Source organism: Podarcis bocagei (genome assembly GCF_964188305.1).
Source record: "Podarcis bocagei genome assembly, chromosome: Z".
Classification (NCBI taxonomy): Eukaryota; Metazoa; Chordata; class Lepidosauria; order Squamata; family Lacertidae; genus Podarcis; species Podarcis bocagei.
In genome coordinates this window covers 10124028-10146238 of record NC_138140.1, presented here as the reverse complement: position 1 = coordinate 10146238, position 22211 = coordinate 10124028, and the positions used below count along the sequence as shown (strand labels likewise).

Genomic DNA, 22211 nt, shown 5'->3' with positions numbered 1-22211 from the left:
GTGATTGCAAAAGGATAGGAGATGAGCAATGGGTATAGCAAATGAAGGATGGGAAAGGACCATAAAAATAGAATGCTTCCATGAGACAAGGATAAGGAGCCAATTTTGGGGGCTATTGAAGACTACAGAATAGAACGATTAAGGAGTGCAGAAAGTGACATACATCCAGCCCATGGAGCACAATGCCAGTCATAACAAAATAAAATGTTCTTATGCAATTTCCATCCATTTCCGCAGGACCTGCATAGGGCTGTCTCTTAATGAATGGTGCCCCATGTTAATTTATGGGAAGGACAATGCCACTTTGATTTCCTGCATCAGACCTCAATATATTTTAATCAAGTGCCAAGAGTTTCCAGACACCCACTGCCACCAAGTACTGGACCAAGTGTAGGAACACTTAACAAGCTGGACTCTCTGCATACTAGGTAGGGTAAGCTCGTATTTTGCCTACACTTTAAAAAAGAACTAAGATCTAGTCTGGAAGGATAAAAAAGACACTCATCTAGCAACTCTCTGTGCATCCACTAGAAGACCTAAGCTTCTGATAATCAAGCCTGGAGACGCAAAGGAATGCCACACAGGCTAACAAAAAAGTGCTTTGATATAAAACGTTCTAGCCACTTCAGCGAAATTGTCTTCTGTAATCTGCATAGAACTCTAACCCGATGGTTGCTATTAATTTGATTCTGATTTGATTCTAGAATGTATTTTAATTAATCGACTGTGTGATTTTATGTACACTGTGCTATTTTTACCTGTTGTTAGCCGCTCTGAGCCCGGCTTTGGCCGGGGAGGGCAGGATACAAATAAATTTTTGTTGTTATTGTTGTTGTTGTTATTATTATTACTACTATTATTATTGCTACAGAAGTTCAAAATATCTCACCATCTTTTACTTCTTGGAGGTCCCTGGGCTGCACGAAGTCTGGCTTAACATTCTCAAACCACCAGAATAATTCAGCAATGAAGACCATCATGTTGGGCTAGAAAAAGGATTTTAACATTAATAAGCTATCTACGTGTCTTTTAAAATTTGGGTGAATCCCTCCATGCCTTACCTTTAGGACCAAAGGCGCATACAGCATGTCCTCCAGTGTGAGGTAAAAACATTTGCTAAGATATTCATTTGAGAATTCCCGAAGCAGCTGGATGTTATAGATACTGTCAGCAATCGATGTTACCTCTTTTAGGCAGATCTCTAACCAATGATAAAAGCATCAAGGATCAGTGTCACAAGGAAGCCCAATGGATTAACCCTCAGCTCATGCAATTACCGTATTTTTCGCTCTATAACACGCACCTGACCATAACACGCACATCGTTTTTAGAGGAGGAAAACAAGGGGGGAAATATTCTGAATGAAACAGTGGACGTATCATTTTTGTGCTTCATGCTGTGGCCACAGACATGTGATCTGATGGTGAATTTGGGGTGACCCAATGCAAAAATCCTGAGAATCCCTGTGGATCCATGCTTTGTAACCACGTTTTTGCACCATTGCAGCCCCAGGCAACAGTGGGTGCGTGATTTTTGGGGGGCAGGCTGTAGCCATGGACATGCTATGTGCTCTGATGGTGAATTTTGGCTGACCCAATGCAAAGATCCTGAGGATCCATGTGGACCCATACTTTTTAACCACGTTTTTGCACCATTGCAGCCCCAGGCAACAGTGGGTGTGTGATTTTGGGGGGGGCAGGCTGTAGCCATGGACATGCTGTGTGCTCTGATGGTGAATTTGGGGTGACCCAATGCAAAAATCCTGAGAATCCCTGTGGATCCATGCTTTGTAACCACGTTTTTGCACCATTGCAGCCCCAGGCAACAGTGGGTGTGTGATTTTGGGGGGGCAGGCTGTAGCCATGGACATGCTGTGTGCTCTGATGGTGAATTTGGGGTGACCCAATGCAAAGATCCTGAGGATCCATGCTTTGTAACCACATTTTAAGTGGGGAGGGAAGGAAAAACACAGAAGGCTAAGAATGCAGGAGAGGGCTATAACGTGAGGAAAGGAAGGCAAAAGTTTTCCCCCACCCACCCACACAAGCCAGCCAGCGTGCGCTCTCTCTCTCTCTCTCTCTCTCTCTCTCTCTCTCTCTCCCTCTCCCTCCCAGCTGCATGTTTTCCGGCTGCCTGATATATACGTATTTTTTTTAACTGCCTTGACAGAAGAAAGCATTTTAACTGCATTAAGAACTATTTAGCAGCGAAACCTAAGCTTTGCCATCCCTTAAGAGGTACAGACACTGTAATCTTCCAGATCGCATGAATTTACAGGCAAAACACTGTTTAAGGATTTCATCCTTTTAAATGGAAGAAAGCATATTTGAATGCTGTGTGTCTCCAAAAACAAAAAGCAGGAAGTCAAATCAGAATTTTAAGCCGAACCTGTAATCTCTCTTCCCTTCACAAACATTGTTCCCTCCGGAGCAGGGAGAGGATAGAACGAAGGACGCTCTGCTTTTCCCCTCTTCTTGCCTGGAGGTGAGGGGCTTTCCCTGCTCTTTGTTCCGTTTGAGCAAACACAGTAACGAAACAGAGAGGGTGGGCAGTAAGACCCTGAGGCAGAATGCAGGAAAGCAACCACTTCCTCTTTTCAGGTTTCCCTTCTCACTGAAGCGCGGTTTGAGTTTTGCCTGATTTTTCGGCTCCAGGGACCACACATTCGCTGCATAACACGCACAGACATTTCCCCTTCCTTTTTAGGAGAAAAAATCTGTGTGTTACAGAGCGAAAAATACGGTATCATGTAGGAAAAAACAGTCAACACTTTTCCCAACAGTGCTTTGCTTCAGCCTATAGGTCAAACTACAGGAGTGGTATTCAAAGACAGCACAGGAACTGTGCATCTCCAAGTCCCAACAGCACACCAGGGGCAGCCTTTGCCAACCTGGTGCCCTGCAGATGTTCTGTACTAAAACTTCCATAAGCCCTAGCCAGCATGGAGGACACTGTGTTAGCAAAGGCTGCACTAGGGATACTGAGGCCAGTTTGTATCAGCATGGAGATATTCTCAGCCAGGAAAGATAAAATGAGTATCATGGGCATGAGAGAGGGGAAAGTGATAAGTTAGAACATGTATAAGGGTGGTAGTTTCTGGATACAACGTGCCCATACTTAGATGTAAGAAATGTGATTCACCATACATTATACATATTCAACCTGGGCTCTTCCTAATGAATGCCACTTCTCAAATCCCTTTGCATCAATCTCTTGGGTTGATATAGATCAGTATTGCATGGAGAACAAGCCTAGAATACACATCACAACTCCCCAAAGGTGGTAACTTGGAAGCAACAACCTTGTTTGAGAAGCAGCAGCAGCATTGCCATCCTTGTTTACATGCCATCATAGATACACATAATAAGCAAAAAGGACAGTTGACCAGGGGTTTGAGCCAACCAAAGTGAAGGATTTTTGTCTAGTTAGTTTCAGATATATTTTTCAAAATGTGCTCCCACTGCAAACAGTAGGACTAAAAGTTATTGGATCATTTAAATTAGATTATAATGAATACCGCAATTAGATTTGTATAAAGCTATTTTGGTAAATCCGTAACATTCTACTCAGACATTATTTAAAACTAGGTCACTTAGAATTTCTTATCCACGTACCATCTAGCTTCATATGTTCAGGACAATAATAATGTATCACAGCCAATAAAGCAGCCCCATCACTGCAGTCCTTCATCAAATCTTCAAGCAATGGGAAAAATGGTAACTGCCTATTTGAAAGGTGATCTCGGCGATAACGTACCTAATAGAGGAAGGCAGAATTTGTCACTGTAGCAAAGCAACTTGTCTTGTCATAATTACAGTATGAAGCAGTGATGTTACGATTGTCATTCCTCAGCTTGAAACTTCTCATAATTCATCACTGATCTTGTGATCTGATATTCTATTGCATTGGTCGGCTGACCATAATAAACAGTCTACAAAACTACAAACTCAATTCCTTGAGGTATTTTTAGTTGGTTAAACTGTACCTAATTTGAAATAGTGATACCAACCCACCAATCCTAGAGAAACAGTGAAGCAAAGATTAAGTCTGGTAGACCCAAAGTTTTGTAAGCTGAATTACAAATAAATCCAACAGGCAACCTGAAAAACAATTGGTACTTGTATTACAAGGCTCTTCTTGTCAGACTCCATTCCACTACCGGCATGCACTAATTTTATGTAATGAGTTGTTGGCATAAACAGATATCATCTGTTCTTTGGTTGTTCTGTGCTCCAAATCAATAATTGCTTTAGCACACAATAGTCTTTGACAGTGTATCAAGAGTACTCTGCTAGCGAGTAAAATTACTTGCAAGTTTAATAAGCAAAGCAGAACCTCAGTAAGTTCCCACTTCAGTAGCAGGGATTTCAATATATTAACTAAAGCCTAAGGCTACTGCATAATATAGCATAAAACAGATGCAACTGAAGTTGTTACCAGTCTAACAGAAAGCATTTTCACTTATTGTGCTATAATCCTAATATTCAATAGATTGCATGGAGACTGTATTAAGCTAATAAATCACACAATAATAGTATTTGACTAAATGCCTTTCAGTTCTATACCACTACAGTATAGTAAAAATATTTCATTATTTTTATCTAAACTATATTACACAATACACAATATTGCTAGCTAGCTACTTAAGGCCATATCTATGTATGAAACGTGTATATATTTGAGGAAAGCATAGGCTGAGAAATTATTTCTGCAAACAAGTATTACTTGGTTACAAGTTCCAAAGACAGGGAAAAAGCAATGCAACAAAATTAGTTTTGAATTATTCAGTTCAGTTTAATTTAAAGTTTTCCCAGCAGGATAATCAAAGCTTTGTCAAATATCAATATTAGTATTATACAAAAAAGATGCAAAAGAAAGGTATATCATACTAAATGAGCAAGGGCCATATAAGATGTGTTGAATTAAAAGAGATTTATAAATACAAGATGCAAGTTGCTTTTCCCCCAGCCTGAAGCTCTCCATAAATATGTAATGCAATGTGAATCATACTGTACCACACGAGCATATTCCACTGGTTCCAGCATGCAGTGCGATAGGGCATGCATCAGATCAGGCTTACGCAAAAAATACCAAGATACAAGATGGTAATCAGAATCATATAATAAATTCAAGCAAGTTGACACCCATTAAGTAGTGAATATGATTATTCAAATCAAGCAGATTACTTTACATAGTAAGGTGATCTGGTTAGTTTAAAGCATACTTCCCACCTTCATCTCCCCACTGTCTAAGCAATACCAGAAGGATTGACTTCAAAGCAAACTAAGTGTTACTAAATTGAAAATCTTGGTTTTGAGCGAGATCTAGCATTGCCTTCATTCTGGAAGCTAAATCCTACACAATTTTAGAAACTATTACAAGCTAGGGACATTTGCTCTCACTTAAAGACTTTCTGCGGTATCCAATAAATGCTTAGGATGGTATCTGCTGTCCATGCACCAGGAGCTCTGGCACAATGATGACAGCAAGGAATGTTATGCTAGTATCGCAAGAGCATGCCAGTGCAACTTGAATACGATCAAGGGCATTTGGCTACCAGCTTTGAACTGGTTAGCATAAAATCAATAATATCCATATGGTTTCAGGACTGCAGCAATAGTTATTCATTTATTTCAGAAAAAATTTATATAGCTTAAAACAAAAAAACCCTCAATGTGGTTCACAAAAAGAATTTACAGAATGTAAGACCCATTTAACAGCTTTCCCCCCGAATTACTATTTCAATTATCACTGTCAGAAAAGGGCAAAGCAATACTTGATATAGCTTAATATTCCATCACCAACACTGCCCACAACCAGACTCTCCTGAGCATTTAAAGACATCCAGAGCCTCCCCTTAGCTGATTAATTACATAATCAGAACAACAAATGAATCAAGTTACATGCCTCTAGAACCAAAATAAGAATCCATCATATCCATAGGAATGCAGAACAGAAAATACTGAAGATTTTGTTTTGTTTTGTTAAAGTACTAAGCATCTATACCTTTGAGACAGAATATTAATAGTAATGGAATCAAGTGACCATGATGTGCATGAGCACAAAAAATAAAATTTGCATTGTATAGGAAACATTTTAACAGCACCCTGCCTAAAGCTCAAATGTGGAAGTCAATCCTCACAACCAGTGCTTTTTTCTGGGGGAGGGACACAGGGGTACGCATACCCCTAAACATTTTGTGAATCTAAGTTTGACCTCATTGAGCGGCAGTATTTCAATATGAGTAGGAAAATGAGAGTACTCCTAAACATTTTTTTAAGAAAAAAAGCACTGCTCACAACCCATTTTCTAAGACATACAAGCACCAAATTACTTTAAACTGACCAGCTTCACCTTAGCACTGCATAAAAGGAGTTTTCTGAACAGGAGAACAGTAACACACAATCAGTAGATTGTTCCTAATGTTTGACTGATTTCCTTGCTTCTCCAAATTAAGATTTTGAATCCCCAAAATTCTTAAATGCTGTATAGTGATGAGTATGCTGTACATACAGTATGTTGGCTCATGTAATGGAATCTACATTTTTTTAATATAAAAAAATCCTTAAGCAGAGAGTATATTGTAAGTTGTGAAAGCAGCATTTTAAATGGAAGCGAACACCAATAAAAGAATTACTAAAAGCCATGGTTTTGCAGATGACAACTGTCACATAGAATTAATTCACTTACAGGTACTAATTTCCAATACCATTTGGAAGGAGACTGCTCAGGAAGCAGGGAAGGGAATGTGGGAACAGGAGAGGAACATCAGCAGAGCAAGTTATAAGCAATACTTAAATGCACCCAATCCACAGACACTTTCATATCATGCTAGGTTCTTGAAATAGTAGTAGGCAAATACTTGAGCCAACAGTATCCTCAAGAAGGAAATGCTAGCATCGAATTAAGAAGTCTCATAGGCAGTTATTTAAATGCTTCCTTCTGCAATAAAGGATACTGAAAGAGTTTTTTGCTCCGCACCAGTTAACATCATTACAGCAGTATTTTGTGCTACTTAGGTCAGTGCAGTTTGGCCAAAACATTCACAACAAATCAGACCAACTTTGAAGTTATTTATATTTGAGGAAAAACTTCCATTCCCCAGTAATGAAAGTGTAGCATTTATTAACAATTTTTAGTGCATTGAAATAATTAAAGGGAGAAAAGAGGGGAAGAGTTGCACATGTAACACTGATAATTCTTTTGACTATTTAGCACATGCTTTATTAGTACTTGAAAGGGTTCCTGAATTTCTTCAAATCAATGTGTACAGCAAATATGATCCTGAATAACTTCACAATAAATGCTGAAAGTAATATGTTACATTATAAATATTATGAAAATACAGCATTGACATTTTAAGAGATGAGTAAAATGCAGGGTACAGACAACTATTCTAATCCAAAATACCAGAGCAGCCTCCAAATGCACAGGCTTCCTCATTGACTTTGAAATCAAGGAACATCTGGGCACACATGGGGAAAGCACAAGCATTTGGAAGCTCAATACACACATTGACCTGCAGTTATCACAAAGAATGCAGGGAAAGGAAACCAGAAGCATTACACACAGTACAGAATTCTATGTAAATGAAGTGCAAGACAGCTTACAACCGCTTACTTGGTAAGCCATCCTACAATGGCTTACTTGGCAGCTGAAAAATAATACAATCTACTTCCAAGTAATATACATGTGAATAAACTAAAATCCATGATTCATCTAAAGTGTCTTTTACCTTTTGGTGACCTGGGCTTTCCAGTAAATGCTGTTTTAGTTTGACCTCTTTTTCTGTTATCTCTCTCATTTTCAGGTTCACCTAAAAATAGGGGAAAAGATAAGTCGGTGGAAGAAGACTGGAAAAAGTTTAAAGACTATCTACAGAAATATTGTAAAATTAATGAATGTTAGAAAAATGTTGGAATGAAGTTATATGGCTTTAGTAGAAATGTTATAAGGAACTAGGTATAAAATTAATAGAGTATTAATGGAAAAAATAAGGTTAGAATGTGTTGAGATAATTATAGGATAGAAAACAGAGGAAGATGGAAAGGAATTGCTGAAACAATTAGCAGAAGTGGAATACAAAAAGGGAGGTGTGAGGAGGTTGTTGAAATAAGTGAAAGAAAGATAAGATATTGAAATTGTTTGATGTTGATTTGATGTTGTTTGATGTGTTTTTTGTTTTGTTTTGTTAGTTTAATGTGTTAAGTGTGATGAAGTGTTTTTGTATTGTATTGTATTGTTCTTTTCTTTTTTGTAGTGTTTAAATTGTTGGAAAAGCAATAAATACATACAATTTATTACATACCTTTCCCAAAAAATATTTGTACTGCTTCAGTTCAACTGCCATCTGCCTTATCAGTCTTCTATGCTTCTGAACTCAAACCAGAGGGGGAACAGAGGCCACCCATAAAAGTATTTCACATGCTGATGATCAAACTGGTACTGCACTCAGTTTTTCCTTGCATTATCTTAAGGCTCTAAGTGCTAACAAACAGTAGAAAACATTTCTGCTTTCTAGTACATACCACAGACACCCAAGTTAAGGCAGGTATCAGGGATTCCAGCTTCAAGGATTTGTCCAGTCAGTTCTCTCCCACACTGTGCTTGTTTCATTTTTCAATGTCTTCCTATTTTTTTCTAGACTCTCCCCTCTCCCAACCAACTAATCTCCAAAGACATGGCACTGCAAATGACTCACAGCCAACAGTCTAAGAATTTAAGAGCCCTGCGCTAGTTTAGATCAAAGGTCCATCTATTCCAGCATTCTGTTCTCACAGAGGCCAAGGAGATGCCTACTGGCTGCTGCAAGGACTTGAGCACAACAGCAATTCCCAGCAACTGGCATGCAGAAGCATACTGCCTGACACTGGAGGTAGTACATGACTATCATGAAGGATAAGGTTAATATCCTTTTAAAGTTCTCAACCTCAATGCACACATCCTCCACATCTTGATTTCTACACTATCAGTGCAAAATGGGCACAATCCAGCTAAAGTGAGGCACCTTTAGTGTGAAAAAAGTCCTCTACACAAAAGCTATGTTTAGACTTAAATAAAGGCCCCAACTGATTTACTTCACATGTATGACTTATTTTAAAAATTAAGGCCGATCTCTGGTTTCATATATAATCATTTTCAAAAATAACAGTTTTAAAATTAATTTTGAGAAGTGGATTTTCACACTGGGTTGGCACAATAAAGCAGAGTAGCTGTGTGAGCTAACCTGTGTCTGAACAACGAGTAACTTTTATTGGAGTCCTCATAAATAAAGCCTCCCACATTGGATAATTTTATTAAAGTTCCCCAAAATCATGTTTGGTAGCAAGCAGATCCTTTTCACTATATTAAACAATAAAGATTGAGTGGATATGAGTGGGTAGAGGTGCTTTCCCCCCCTCTCATAATACTAGAACATGGGAAAGTCAAGAACAACAGAAGGAAATACTTCACTTGGTACGTATCTAAACTGCTGAATTTTCTGCCACAAGATGTGATGACAGACACTAGTTTAGAAAGCTTTCAACCAAGAGAAGCCTTTTCCTCCATGAATTTGTCTATCATGGACTACTAGTCATGGTGGCTGTGCGCTACCACCAAGATATCCTGTAAATCAGTTGTAAGGGAACAACAGTGGGAGAAGACTATTGTCTTTGTACCCTCCTTGTAGGTTTCTTGGAGACCTCTGGTTGGCCATTGTGGGAAACAGGAAGCTGGACTAACTAGGAATGCCTTTGGTCTTATCCAGTAGGGCTGCTCTTATGTCATTATGGTCAAATGAAGAAAAAGCACTGTTTTATTAATATAGACTCTTTAATATAAAATATGTTTATGCTGATTACTCATTGTTTGATGGGGGGGAATAACTTTTATTAATAGTGCAATGACTACTGAATACCATTTCCCTACAGGAAATGTATTCAATAGAGTTCAAATCTACTCACATCTAAAGATGCTGTGTTACACAATTGTTTTTTACCTTATTAACCCAGAATATCATTGCATCCTCCAGATCATAGGGCAATTCCTTTGAGGCACTAAATGTAGAAAAACATTTGACACTTGCAACCACTTTCTCAATGCTGATCATTTCCACAGTGTAGGCCATCATGAGGGCATCAATCATTGCCATGTGAGGACTCTAAGGAACAAATAAGAACATGTTTCATTCAAATATATTTGAAGAAAGCAGGGGATATATATTTTTTTTAAGTTGGCTAATTAAAACAGGCTACAATTGAGGAAGCTAAGGTGAAAAACTCTGAAGGACAGAATGGGTACTATGGCAAAGAAAAGTTAAGCTTTCTTTTCTTAAGCTAACCATTTTGATTGGCGCACAGCTGAGATCCAATTCAGACACAGGTGTATCATCGCTCTCCATGACGTAAATCCCTTTCCGAGACAGAGCCTGGATGACCGACTGGTGTCCCTGCAGAGCAGCCACCTGATCCCCTTTCAGAATGAGGCTGCAGACACGGCAGTAGAGCTCGCTGGACAGCAACAGCTTGATGACAGGTGGTTTAATATGTTCTTCCTCATACTGATCTATATAGAATGGGTCCTTCAGTTCATCTGGGATGTTATCTGAAAGAAAAGAAGAATGAGGTCTAACAAGGGGGTTCATTATAAGCAATACAAAAGCTCATTGAGAATAGAGGCAAAACACACGCACACACAGTCAGAAGCAAACTACTTTCTGGCATTTAAGAATATTAGAGAACATAGATGAGCAACTTACTTTAGTAGCTGCAAAAAAATATTTCTTTCCCAACACGTCCCTTTCTGTGACCTTGGGTGAACCGGCTCTACTACCCTCAGTCATCCAATACCTCAATGTGACCACCTCCCCCATTTCCTTTAACTTCCTCCACAAAACTCTTTTCTTTTTCCAGGAAGTCCTTTTTGTAACCAAGAAAAATTACATGAAATTGAAGTAATCACATATTATTGCCTCCATTTCTGCCCTTCCTCTGCTTTCCCTGTGTCGATTTCAGATTGTAAATCCACTGAGGCAATGCCTTGTTGCAACTGTTCTTTGTAAAGCACTATGTGTGTAGCCAGCACTATATAAATAATAATCTATAATGGTTAGCAGAACATACATCAGATTATTTCTGGTCATCTTGAACCTCTCATAACCACAGAACACCCCATCAAGAAAGAGTAGGTGCATTTGCTAAGGTACCTTGTGAGACCACAATGGTTGCCTGAAAGAGGTTGGAAAAAGAGAAAGGGCAACCCAAACAGACTTATGATAGGACTAATAATCTGTGCTAAACTTTTAGGTTGCTTTCGGCCATCTAAACACGCACACAACATGGCAGCAGTGCTGGGCAGCACTTTATGTGCCTGGACCATTTGTGTATCTAAAAGCAACCTAACCTGAAACCGTAGCCAATAGCATATCGATATTATTCTTTTTTTAACAGTTTAAATGCTTTACAGATTGACAAATTCAAATAATAAACTTTATTGCACTATGACAACTTGATATCTAAAATGTACATTTAAAACACTAACATCTTTTAAATTAGCATACTAGTATGACACCAGAGATACTCACTGAAAGTTTGCAGAAGTTTATCAATAGCTTTGACATGCACACAACCTATTTAATTTGATGTAACAGAGAGTGCTTCCAGACAGGGGCTTAATTTGCAACTAAATTGCTGAGACATTGCAAACAGGACATTGGCAGCAAGGGTTTTTCCACTTACTGGATTTCCCCTGGAAAGGGTAAATCTGGATTAATGGAGGTGTGGGGAGAGTGTGTACAGTACTGGTATTTTGATGGGGAAGTTAGAAGAAACCTACATGCATGAGGAGCACCAATCCAAATAATAAATAAGCACCATGAAGCTCTCTAAACACACTTAACTGGAAGCAGGTCCCATTGAACTCAGCAAAACTCATTTCTAAGGAAAGGCTTAATGTGAACTAGCAGACCGCAACCACTTTACAATGTCTTCAAAATGTTTTATTTCTATCATACACTAATCTTCAAGCCACCAAGAGCAACACACCATTTGCGTTTTTTGCATGTTTATTAGACTATCACTATGTTATATATTTCTGCCTCGCTAGATCAGAATAGAATCTGATCATTTGAGGCCTCAGAAAGAGTTTTTATATACTACGCTCTTGCAAAATATCAAGGCAACACAAAAGCAACACAAAACAGTTAAAGCAACTAGCACAGCATTCTAAGGATTTGTGCTATACGATTCTACTTAGCTACACTGCTCAGCAACCTTGTAGCCATGTTCTGCACTACCTGCAGCTCTTATTCTAGCACTCCCCTGCTCTCTGCTGGTAAAGGTAATCAGAACAACCAAGGCTTTGTTGATGCCATAACCAGGCCCAGACTGAAATTGTTTCAGATAATCTATTTCATCCATGAACATCCATGAACATCTGCGATTAACCAGCCACCACCATCTCAATTACCTTGTGCCTCAAAAGAGATATTCACAACTGGGCAGTACTTCTCAAAACACCTTAGGTTCACATCTCCAAGATGGAGGTCAGAGAGAGAAAGGAGAATCCAGCACGTCTTTCCTATAACACTTGGGAATGACATGCTGGATTCCAGACTGATGGTGTCAGGCACAATGAGTCACTCTGAAGACAAGTCTCTGGAAGGGCAAAAAATGAGCTCCTCACAGGTGTTGGGTGCCATGATGATGAAGTTTGATGATGAACTTGTAGAGAGCAGTCTTGCCAAATCATCCAGCCACGCCAAGAACTCCAGTGGGGTGGAGCCAGGGCACTACTCTGCCAATGAGCCTTCTTCCAATGACAAGAAGGTGGTGTCCAAATCTGCACAAGTCACTCCAAGCCCAGCTCCAAATCCCAGCATCACCAAGCAGATGTTGAAGAAGTGCCAGCATCCTTTGAAGGTCACCAAGGATTTGGGCTGCTGGAAACCCACTGATGTTTTGCTGTTGATCAGCATTGTGTTTCAGACCATGACTTGACCTCTCTGCACTTGGGGGTTCAACTGCTGTTTTAATCTGCAGGAGATCCAGAAGAGGTGGCATACTCTGCTGTATAACCCTGTGATTTCAAAGCTGTCTTGACAGGCCATGCAGCAGTTGCATCCAGAAGCCATAGTCTCTATGCAGAGTAAAGTGCTCTTCAGCAAAGCAGTGGAGCCAACCCACTATGGATACCCAGAGGTTTTCTACCCCTCCTGCACTGCCAAGGTCCTACTGACACACTGGCAACTCATGAAGCAGTACTACCTCTTGGGAACAGTGCAGCCACTGCCCAAAGGGGATCAGGTGCTCAGCTTTCTGATGCCAAATACATGATAGATGACAGCAAACTAAATGATATCTGAGATGAGGTGTTGGAGCATGAGCTGACCGAGGCAGACTGGAGACAGAAGCATGAACTCCAGCAGCTGGAGCAAGAGCTGCATAAGTGGCAGGTGCTGGTGGACAGTATAACAGGAATGACTTCCCCTGATTTTGATAACCAGACATTGGCTGTGTTGCGTGAAAGGGTGGTGCATTATCTTAGGCACTCCTGGGGGATCACACTTGGCAGAGCCATGGAAGATCACACTTGGCAGAGCCACCAAAGACAATCAGACGGATCTAGCACTGCAGGGGCCAGCCTAGAAAATATCCCACAAGCAAGGCATCATCAAGCTGAAAAACAATGGTGACTTTTTCCTGGCAAATGAAGACCAGCGACCCATTTACGTGGATGGGCACCCTGTGTTTTGTGGCAGCAAACGGAAACTCAGAATTAACTTGATGGTGGAGATTGCTAGCTTGCGGCTTGTCTTCCTCATCAGCCAAGACCTGATTGTGCTTACTAAGGCAGAGGATGCCCAAACTGCCCATCTCTGAGGCCTGGATCAAACCAAAAGCACCAGTGGGCCAGTGTTTGGCTTTTCACACCCCACTCCTTTTGCAGCAGAGACCACCAAGCTTTCTGGTGACGACGATGCAGCTTCAAAGATCCTGCCCTTTCCTAGGCTGGGACTGAAACTTCTTGGGGGGCTTTTCTTTTGCAGAGGAGGAGCTCTGCTTCATCAATCAGCAGACAAAAAGAGCCAAGCCTTAAACTAGCACCTTGCTTGCATGGTGTGTGGCTAGGCTTGTGCAGCTATTGTGCTTGATTCTCTTTGGAACAGAGTGACAAAAACTTTTATGGAGGATTAAGGGCTAGGGAGTGTGTGTCAAATGAGCTAATAAAATAGTTGCTAATCTTTTTTTTAACCCCACCTCAGGGTCCAGGTAAGGCCTCTTAAGGAGGGAGCACAGCACTACCTCTTTCAAAATGGTAGGCATTGCTCCCTCCCACAATGAGCATCCAGTCAATCCCTCTTAATTAGCTCTTACAAACCATGATAAACAAAGAGGCAAATGACATGTGATAAGCCTAACCCACTACCAAGTGTCCTGTCCACATTATCAGGCTGTAAAAGCTCAATCTTCAGAACAAGGCAGAGATTTCAGGAGAAGTGCTCATCTTTCTCTTGCCAAGGATACCTCTAGTCCAATTATGCTTTCACCCACTGAGCACAGCACTTTACTGCATAAAGTAGTTTATCATTCCACTAGTCCAGAAAATGATATAGCCTATCTGACTGATCTGGGCTTTGATCAGAATTCAGCAGCTTTCTGTTATTACTTCTTCTAGAGCTACTATTTGAGGTTTCAGAGCACACATTCCAGAACATGCTTCATGTCTTTCAATAGACATTGACATTCCAAGAATCCCAGCACTGATGACCTTCTGAAGATGCATGTATGCACACCCAATGACCCCTTGAGGGTCACAAGCCCAGCTGAATATCCTAGGGTTTTCCCCAGTATACCATATTTTACATATACAGACATAATTTATATTATTATTACCCTGAAGGGAAATGACACACCATTACCAAACAGACAGATTATGCCCTAGAGAGCCGTAGTGGAACAGGAAATAATTACTATATGCTTCCATAAAGTCCAAAATGCAGGCAAAGACTACAAGTGCTTCTAGATGGAGGTTTACTCTGAAAATCATGGAGGGAATGACTACTGCTGATTGAAATGTCAGAGTCAGATCTATCAAGATTGATACCAGTTATGGAAACCACAGGAGGGGGGAGTGTTCTTGTGCTCAAATCCTACTTGCTGGTTTCCCTCAGGCATCTGTTCAGTCACTGTGAGAGAAGGATCCTGAACTAAATGGGCCATTGGCCTGATCCAGCAGGATCTTCTTATGCTGCTGGCATAATCCACAAGCTGAAAATTTCTGACCAAAATTTCTTTATGAGAGACTCACCACCTCCAAGTCTACCAATGCAGGGCTCATTCAAGAATAGGAAGCTGCTGCTTGAGGACCTTTTATACATTTTTTCATCCTTCTCAGATTATTTTTATTAGTGTTCAGTTGCTATAAGATTCCCAGGAATAAGTACAATGCAAAAGCACCAGTGAGTTACATTTGTTTTCAGAAACTGCTATGTACATAAAACTATTAGCTTCTTAGTTTCACCCAATTCTCATGAAAGTACTACAACAACTATGCAGGACAATATCCATACTATTCCAAAATCCCAAGGAAGTTGCAGTTTTGAGTTTTAGGAATTCTAGTTACGGTACTAAAACTTAATTTCAAGTTACATATTTTTTGTTACTCCTACCAACAGATTTCAAAAGTAGTTTTCAGCATTAACAAAGATTTGTAAAGCTTTCAAATCTATTCAGTTGTTTTATAAACAAGGAAAATAAAATGATAGTGTATAGCTTGATAGAGATGGGAAGTACCTAATCAATATTACAAGTTTCCCTGTGTCTGTGCAAAATCAGCAACCTACACTACTACCTAGTATTACCTGACCACTCAGCTCAATAGCTATTATTTTAAAATATTGTCAGATTGGTAATAATGCTTTGTGTTGCAATTGTATGTTTTAAACTGTGATAAAATATAATGCTATGTTTCATTTTGAGTTGCCTAGAATGCTTGCTATCAGGTAGAATGATGGCACATAAATGTTTTAAATAAGCACTAATAAGTGTAGTTGTAATCTTATCTACTCAGAAGTAATTCAACGGGGCTTTCTCCTAGATAAGTGGAGTTAGGATTGCATCTTAAAAAAACAGTTCTCCATGCGAGAGATGTAACAATCCAAATGTACTAATAGATTAGTTTAGGTTTCACACAAAATTGAAGAGAAGCCATGTGGTAATGAACGAAGCACAACTCTACACAGGGCTTGAGGGGGGCAGTGAGTGGCTGGAAATAGAAAGTCACTTGAGCTTTATGAAGCCCTGATATAGCAGATTAATTTATCTAGTCCATACTGTCCATATTATGCATTATTCACATGGTCAGGATACTACCTCATTTTACCACATTAGTAAAGGAAATGAGCCTCAGTAAGTTACTTGATTTTATTTTATTTTAAGCTTGAAAATAGTTTCCATTTTTACAGTTTTGCTTCTCAAACTATGAGCAGCATCCCATGTAAAAATACAAATACAAAACAAGACTGCAGACGAAACACATATCAATAGGAGTGTCTCAACCTGAGTATCTTGATGTTACATTCAAATAACAGAACAAAGTCCAAAAATGCTGATCACATTATGACTGAATGATGCATCAGAATACTACATTCTTCCCTTTCCCCAACACTGTGGCAGCTGGCTAACTGGACCTGGCCTCTGGGACAGGAGCCGCGGGGTGGCAGTGAGAGTAGCCTTCCCCACCCAGCCATGTAGAGGTGGCTCACCTTCCTTAGGCCAGCTTGGAAGACAGCTGGCCGGCAGCATTGGAGAAGGGGAAGAAGAAGAGGGAGGGTGGAAGCTTCACCTGACAGAGAGAGACTAGGAGAAGGAGAAGGTGGCAACAGCAGTATCACTCCTGCTGCTGCCTTGTGCAACGAGAGGGTCACAGGGTTATTTGGAGTCAGGCCTACACTGAACTGCAGAAGCTGTGGGAGCTGCTTAGGAAGTTGGAGCAGCAGAACAAACAGCTCCGCATTTGCAGTGTCGGTGGGGCTCCAGGCAGCAACCCCAATCTATAGCAGCAGAGGATCAGGCACCTGCACACCATTGGCTGCGCCTCTTGCCATGGCTGTTGGCACCTCCACTGTTACCTTTGCTGCTGCTCTCCGCCGCCACCAGGAGCAGCCCGCTAATTCTGGGGCTCGAGAGTCACTGCCTTGGCCCCAACAAAATTGGGCCCAGGTGGCCTCCACTGAATGAGAAAAAAAGGAAGAGGAAGTTGTTGGCACTGCAAATGTTTCAGCAGCAAGGGAGCCGTGAAGAGTGCCAGCCTTCTGAAGGAAGGGGAGCCACTGAAGCCCAATGAGCTGGAACGGCAGCACCAAAAGGCATGCATCTTCTAGTGCCCTAATACCCCACCAACCAGGTGATTCGCAGGACAGGGCAGCAGTGAAAGAGGCATGTCTTTTGGTGCCATGTCAGTCAGGTGGAGATGTTAGGCGACAAACAATGGCATCTGGACATCTCCACTGCCTCACAAAAGGCTGGTTGCCAGTCACAAAATGTGATTGGCGCCTGGCTAATTACGAATGCTGGTTCCCTTGAATTAGAAACAAGCAGCATGAAAATGTTTCACCCAGAAGCAAGCCTAAGAGCAAGTGCAAACAAGTTTTTTGCATCCAAATAATGGCATCTTATTCTAATTGCCCAATTACACAGAAAGTCAATGTTCCAGGTGAGCATAGATATCTATGTTTGCTCCTTAGTAGTTCCTCATATCATGCACATTGGAGATAATGTAATACTGTACATTGGTTCAGATAATAAGCTGAAAGCTACCAGTCTCAAGTTCCAATCTTACCTCTTAGGCAAATCTTAGGCAAATCTCAGCTATCAGTAGATGAAGCCACAAGATCGCCTTTTAAAACCAATCTATTTTCAGCCAAGAAGTATATATTCTAGTTTTCAGATGTCTGTAGAGCACATTTTGTCTTCATGCTAATTCTTTATTGCTACCGACAATGTTAAAAGCCTAATAAACATTTGAAGAGTGAAGTGTTATCAGGTCCAATTCATTGTTTGAGCAGAACCAAGTAAAGCAAACTGCATCTACCTGATTTAGAAAGACAACAAAGGAACTCCATTTGTATCCAGGATTAAATTCTCTTTCCCCTTTTAATATACAGTGGTGCCTCGCAAGACGAAATTAATTCGTTCCGCAAGTTTTTTCTTCTTGCGAGTTTTTCGTCTTGCGAAGCATGGTTTCCCATAGGAATGCATTGAAAATCAATCAATGCGTTCCTATGGAGACCGTCCGGGGACAGAGGGGAAGCACTCCTTAGCAAGGGGCGGCGGGGAGAAGATTGCTTCTCCCCGTTGCCTGCCCCGCAATCTCCGGGGACAGAGGGGAATAATAATAATAATAATATAATAATAAATTTTATTTATATCCCGCCCTCCCCAGCCAAAGCCAGGCTCAGGGCGGCTAACAACAATAAAATAATCAATCAAATAATCACACAATCTAAAAATATTTCATTATAAAAATTAATTAAATCAAATTGATGGCAACCAATTAAGTAGAATTATGTGCAGGTTGCCAGAGGAGGGAGTCAGGCTGCGCCCTGACCAAAGGCCTGGCGGAACAACTCTGTCTTGCAGGCCCTGCGGAAAGATGTCAGGTCCCGCAGGGCCCTAGTCTCTTTTGACAGAGCATTCCACCAGTTTGGAGCTGCAGCCGAGAAGGCCCTGGCTCTAGTTGAGGCCAGCCTAACCTCTCTGAGGCCTGGGACCTTGAGGATGTTATTATTTGCAGACCGTAGGTTTCTCTGTGGGGCATACCAGGAGAGGCGGTCCCGTAGGTACGAGGGTCCTAGGCCGTATAGGGCTTTAAAGGTTAAAACCAGCACCTTAAACCTGATCCTGTACTCCACCGGGAGCCAGTGCAGCTGGTATAATACTGGATGAATGTGCTCTCGCAGCGAAGACCCCATAAGGAGTCTCGCCGCGGCATTCTGCACCCGCTGGAGTTTCTGGGTCAGTCTCAAGGGCAGCCCCACGTAGAGCGAGTTACAATAATCCAGTCTGGAGGTGACCATCGCATGGATCACAGTGGCTAGGTCAGGACGAGAGAGATAAGGGGCCAACTGCTTAGCTTGGCGGAGATGAAAAAATGCCGCCTTTGTTATAGCTGTAATCTGCGACTCCATAGAGAGGGAGGTATCGAAGATTACACCCAAACTCTTAACGGACGGTGCTGGCACTAATTGCACCCCCGCAAGAGATGGGAGTTGCCCCCTCGATCCCATATCGTCCCGCCCCAGCCAGAGGACCTCTGTCTTCGAAGGATTTAACTTCAACCGGCTCCCACGTAACCATCCAGCCACAGCTTCCAGACATCTGGTCAGTGTGTCTGGGGCCGAGTCAGGATGGCCATCCATCAACAGATAGAGTTGGGTGTCATCAGCATACTGATGGCAACCCAGCCCAAAACTCCGAACAAGCTGGGCGAGGGGGCGCATAAAGATGTTAAAAAGCATCGGGGAGAGAATTGCACCCTGAGGCACTCCACACACCAAGGAGTGGCGTGATGACAATTCCCCCCCAAGCGCCACCCTCTGTCCCCGACCAGAGAGAAACGAGCGCAGCCATTGAAGGACTGTGCCCTGGATCCCCACGTCGGCAAGGCGGTGGTCCAGGAGTTCGTGATCGACCATGTCAAAGGCTGCTGACAGATCTAGAAGAATCAGCAGCCCCGACCCGCCTCGATCCAGCTGTCTGCGGAGATCATCTGTTAGGGCGACCAGAGCCGTCTCGGTCCCATGACCAGCGCGGAAGCCGGACTGGAATGGGTCCAGAGCAGATGTTTCATCCAGAAACCTACCAAGCTGTTCAGCAACCGCTCTCTCAATCACCTTACCCAGGAATGGAAGATTCGAGACCGGGCGGTAATTGGATAGATCTGAGGGATCTAATGATGTTTTCTTTAAGAGCGGACGCACCACCGCCTCCTTCAGTTCCCCTGGGAATATCCCGGTGCCAAGGGACAAATTGATGATATCCCCCAGGGGGCCCCGCACCTCGTCTGGACACGCTCTAATCAGCCATGACGGGCACGGGTCCAGAGGACAGGTGGTGGGCTTTCCAGCTTGGAGGAATCTGTCCACATCGGCTGGAGATATCCGGTCAAAGTGGTCCAATACTGGACCCGAGGACAGTCGAGGGGCCTCCAGTTCCTTTATTGTATCCAAATTGGCAGGGAGGTCATGGCGGAGCAACAGGACCTTCTCCGCAAAAAAGCTCGCAAATGCCTCACAGCTGTGTGTCAGATTGTTATTTAAATTTGGCTGTCCTTCAAGGGACGTTAAAGACCGAATTATACTAAATAATTGCGCCGGGCGAGAGCTAGCGGATGCAATGGAGGCCGAGAAGTAAGACTTCTTAGCAGCCTTCACTGCCATCTCATAGGTTTTCATAAAAACCCTATAAGATGTTCTTGAGGCTCCGTCACGGGCACCCCGCCATACTCGCTCTAGCCGTCTGAGGTCCCGCTTCATTTTCCGAAGCTCCTCGGTAAACCAGGGAGCCCGGTTTCTGCGGGGTCGCAGAGGGCGCTTAGGTGCGATCTCATCGATGGCTGACAGGAGCTGGGTATTCCAGCCCTCAACAAGCTCAGTCAATGAGTCGCCAGGGGGAGCATGGTCCCGCAAGGCTTGACGGAATCTATCCGGGTCCATCAGCCTCCGCGGGCGAGCCCAAATCGGCTCGCCACCTAAGCAGGGTGGGGGTGGAAAGTCAATCCTGGCTTTCAGAGCGTAGTGATCAGACCATGGCACCTTCATCGAAGGAGACATGATCACATCTATACCGGCGCCAAAGATCAAATCCAGCGTGTGGCCTGCTTGATGTGTGGGGCCCGAAACAAACTGGGAGAGCCCTAGTGTCGCCATGGAAGACACCAGGTCCAGAGCCTGTGAGGAGGGAGTGGCATCAGCGTGGAAGTTGAAGTCTCCCAATACCAATAGGTTAGGGAACTCCAAGGCCCAGCCGGCCACCGCCTCCAGCAGGCCTGACAGGGTGGCTGCTGGTGCGCTAGGTGGCCGGTACACCAGCCAGACAGCCAAGCTCTCCTCGGAGCCCCACACTAGGCCAACACATTCAATGCCGGGGATCGATGGCGATGGTAGAGCCCTGAAAGAACAATCTTCCCGGATTAATACTGCCACCCCTCCCCCCCGGCCCACAGTCCGTGACTGGTGGAGGACGGAGAAACCCGGGGGCGCCATCTCTCGTAAGGTAACAGTTACCCCTTCGCGCACCCAGGTCTCCGTCACACAAGCCAGGTCAACTCCCTGCGAGATAAAGAAATCTCGCAGGGTAGCAGTTTTGTTGCCTATAGACCTGGCATTGCACAACACCAGTGAAGGAGGTGAGTAATCCTTGCTCACCCTACCCTCGTCTCTCGGGATGGGGCGCAGATTGGAAGGGGTACGAGCATATCCATATCTCGATCCCCTTCGCCTATAACATCTGCCCCCACCGCCATACCTCCCTCGCCCCTCCACGGTCGCAATCCCAAGCCTCATACTAACCTCCATTTACAAATAGAAAACAAAACAACCAAAACAATTATACCCAAACAAAACCAATCCCCGCCCCACTCAGTGTCCAACCCCCCCCCCCAAAAAAAACAAAATGGAACAAACAAAAATACATAAATAAAAACCACCATTCACGGTGGTACAACAAAGTAAACAATAAAAGCACCTTTAAAACACCTTAAAATATATAAAAACATCTTTAACATTTGCAGCAGATAATGAAATAATATAATATTATAAAAAACAACAACCCCCATTTAAGGTGCTGCAAATTAAAGCAATTAAAACATTTAAAACTATTTTGTCCATTGCTGCCGGTAGCTGCTCTGTCCTCTAAACCGTGATGGTAGTGCAGGCCCTGCCCCCTAGGCCGGATGGAGTTGGCAGGAGAGGGAGCGGTCTTCCCAGCACTCACGAAGCAGCAACAGCACCAGTCGTGTCCCGGAGGCCTCTCCCTGGCCTCTTATGCTGTGGCGATGAGTGCAGGCCCCGCCCCCTAGGCCAGATGGAGTTGGCAGAAAGGGAGCGGTCCTCCCAACACTCACGCAAGCAGCAGCACCAGCAGTCTTGTCCCGGAGGCCTCTCCCAGACCTCTTATGCTGTGGCGATGAATGCAGGCCCCGCCCCTTAGGCCAGATGGAGTTGGCAGAAA

At 42.7% G+C, this 22211-nt stretch overlaps 1 protein-coding gene and 1 pseudogene across 8 annotated transcripts in view; one reads left to right on the top strand and one right to left on the bottom strand.

Moving 5' to 3' along the window:
* Positions 1-22211, bottom strand: part of CAMSAP1 (calmodulin regulated spectrin associated protein 1) — a 48841-nt gene that overhangs the window by 15967 nt on the left and 10663 nt on the right. For 5 of the 7 annotated variants that reach the window (XM_081179614.1, XM_081179618.1, XM_081179616.1 and 2 more), the window contains exons 3-9: positions 10322-10584; positions 9980-10141; positions 7736-7816; positions 6691-6723; positions 3615-3756; positions 1062-1201; positions 890-986 (exon numbers count right to left, since the gene is read on the bottom strand). In XM_081179614.1, coding sequence (XP_081035740.1) covers positions 890-986; positions 1062-1201; positions 3615-3756; positions 6691-6723; positions 7736-7816; positions 9980-10141; positions 10322-10584 — 918 coding nt within the window. The remainder of the gene's footprint in view (positions 1-889; positions 987-1061; positions 1202-3614; positions 3757-6690; positions 6724-7735; positions 7817-9979; positions 10142-10321; positions 10585-22211) is intronic. The other 2 variants (XM_081179619.1, XM_081179620.1) reach the window with 1 other exon arrangement.
* Positions 12464-14015, top strand: LOC308578374 (microspherule protein 1 pseudogene; annotated as a pseudogene). Its single transcript has one exon. The product of its transcript is annotated as a microspherule protein 1 pseudogene (transcript).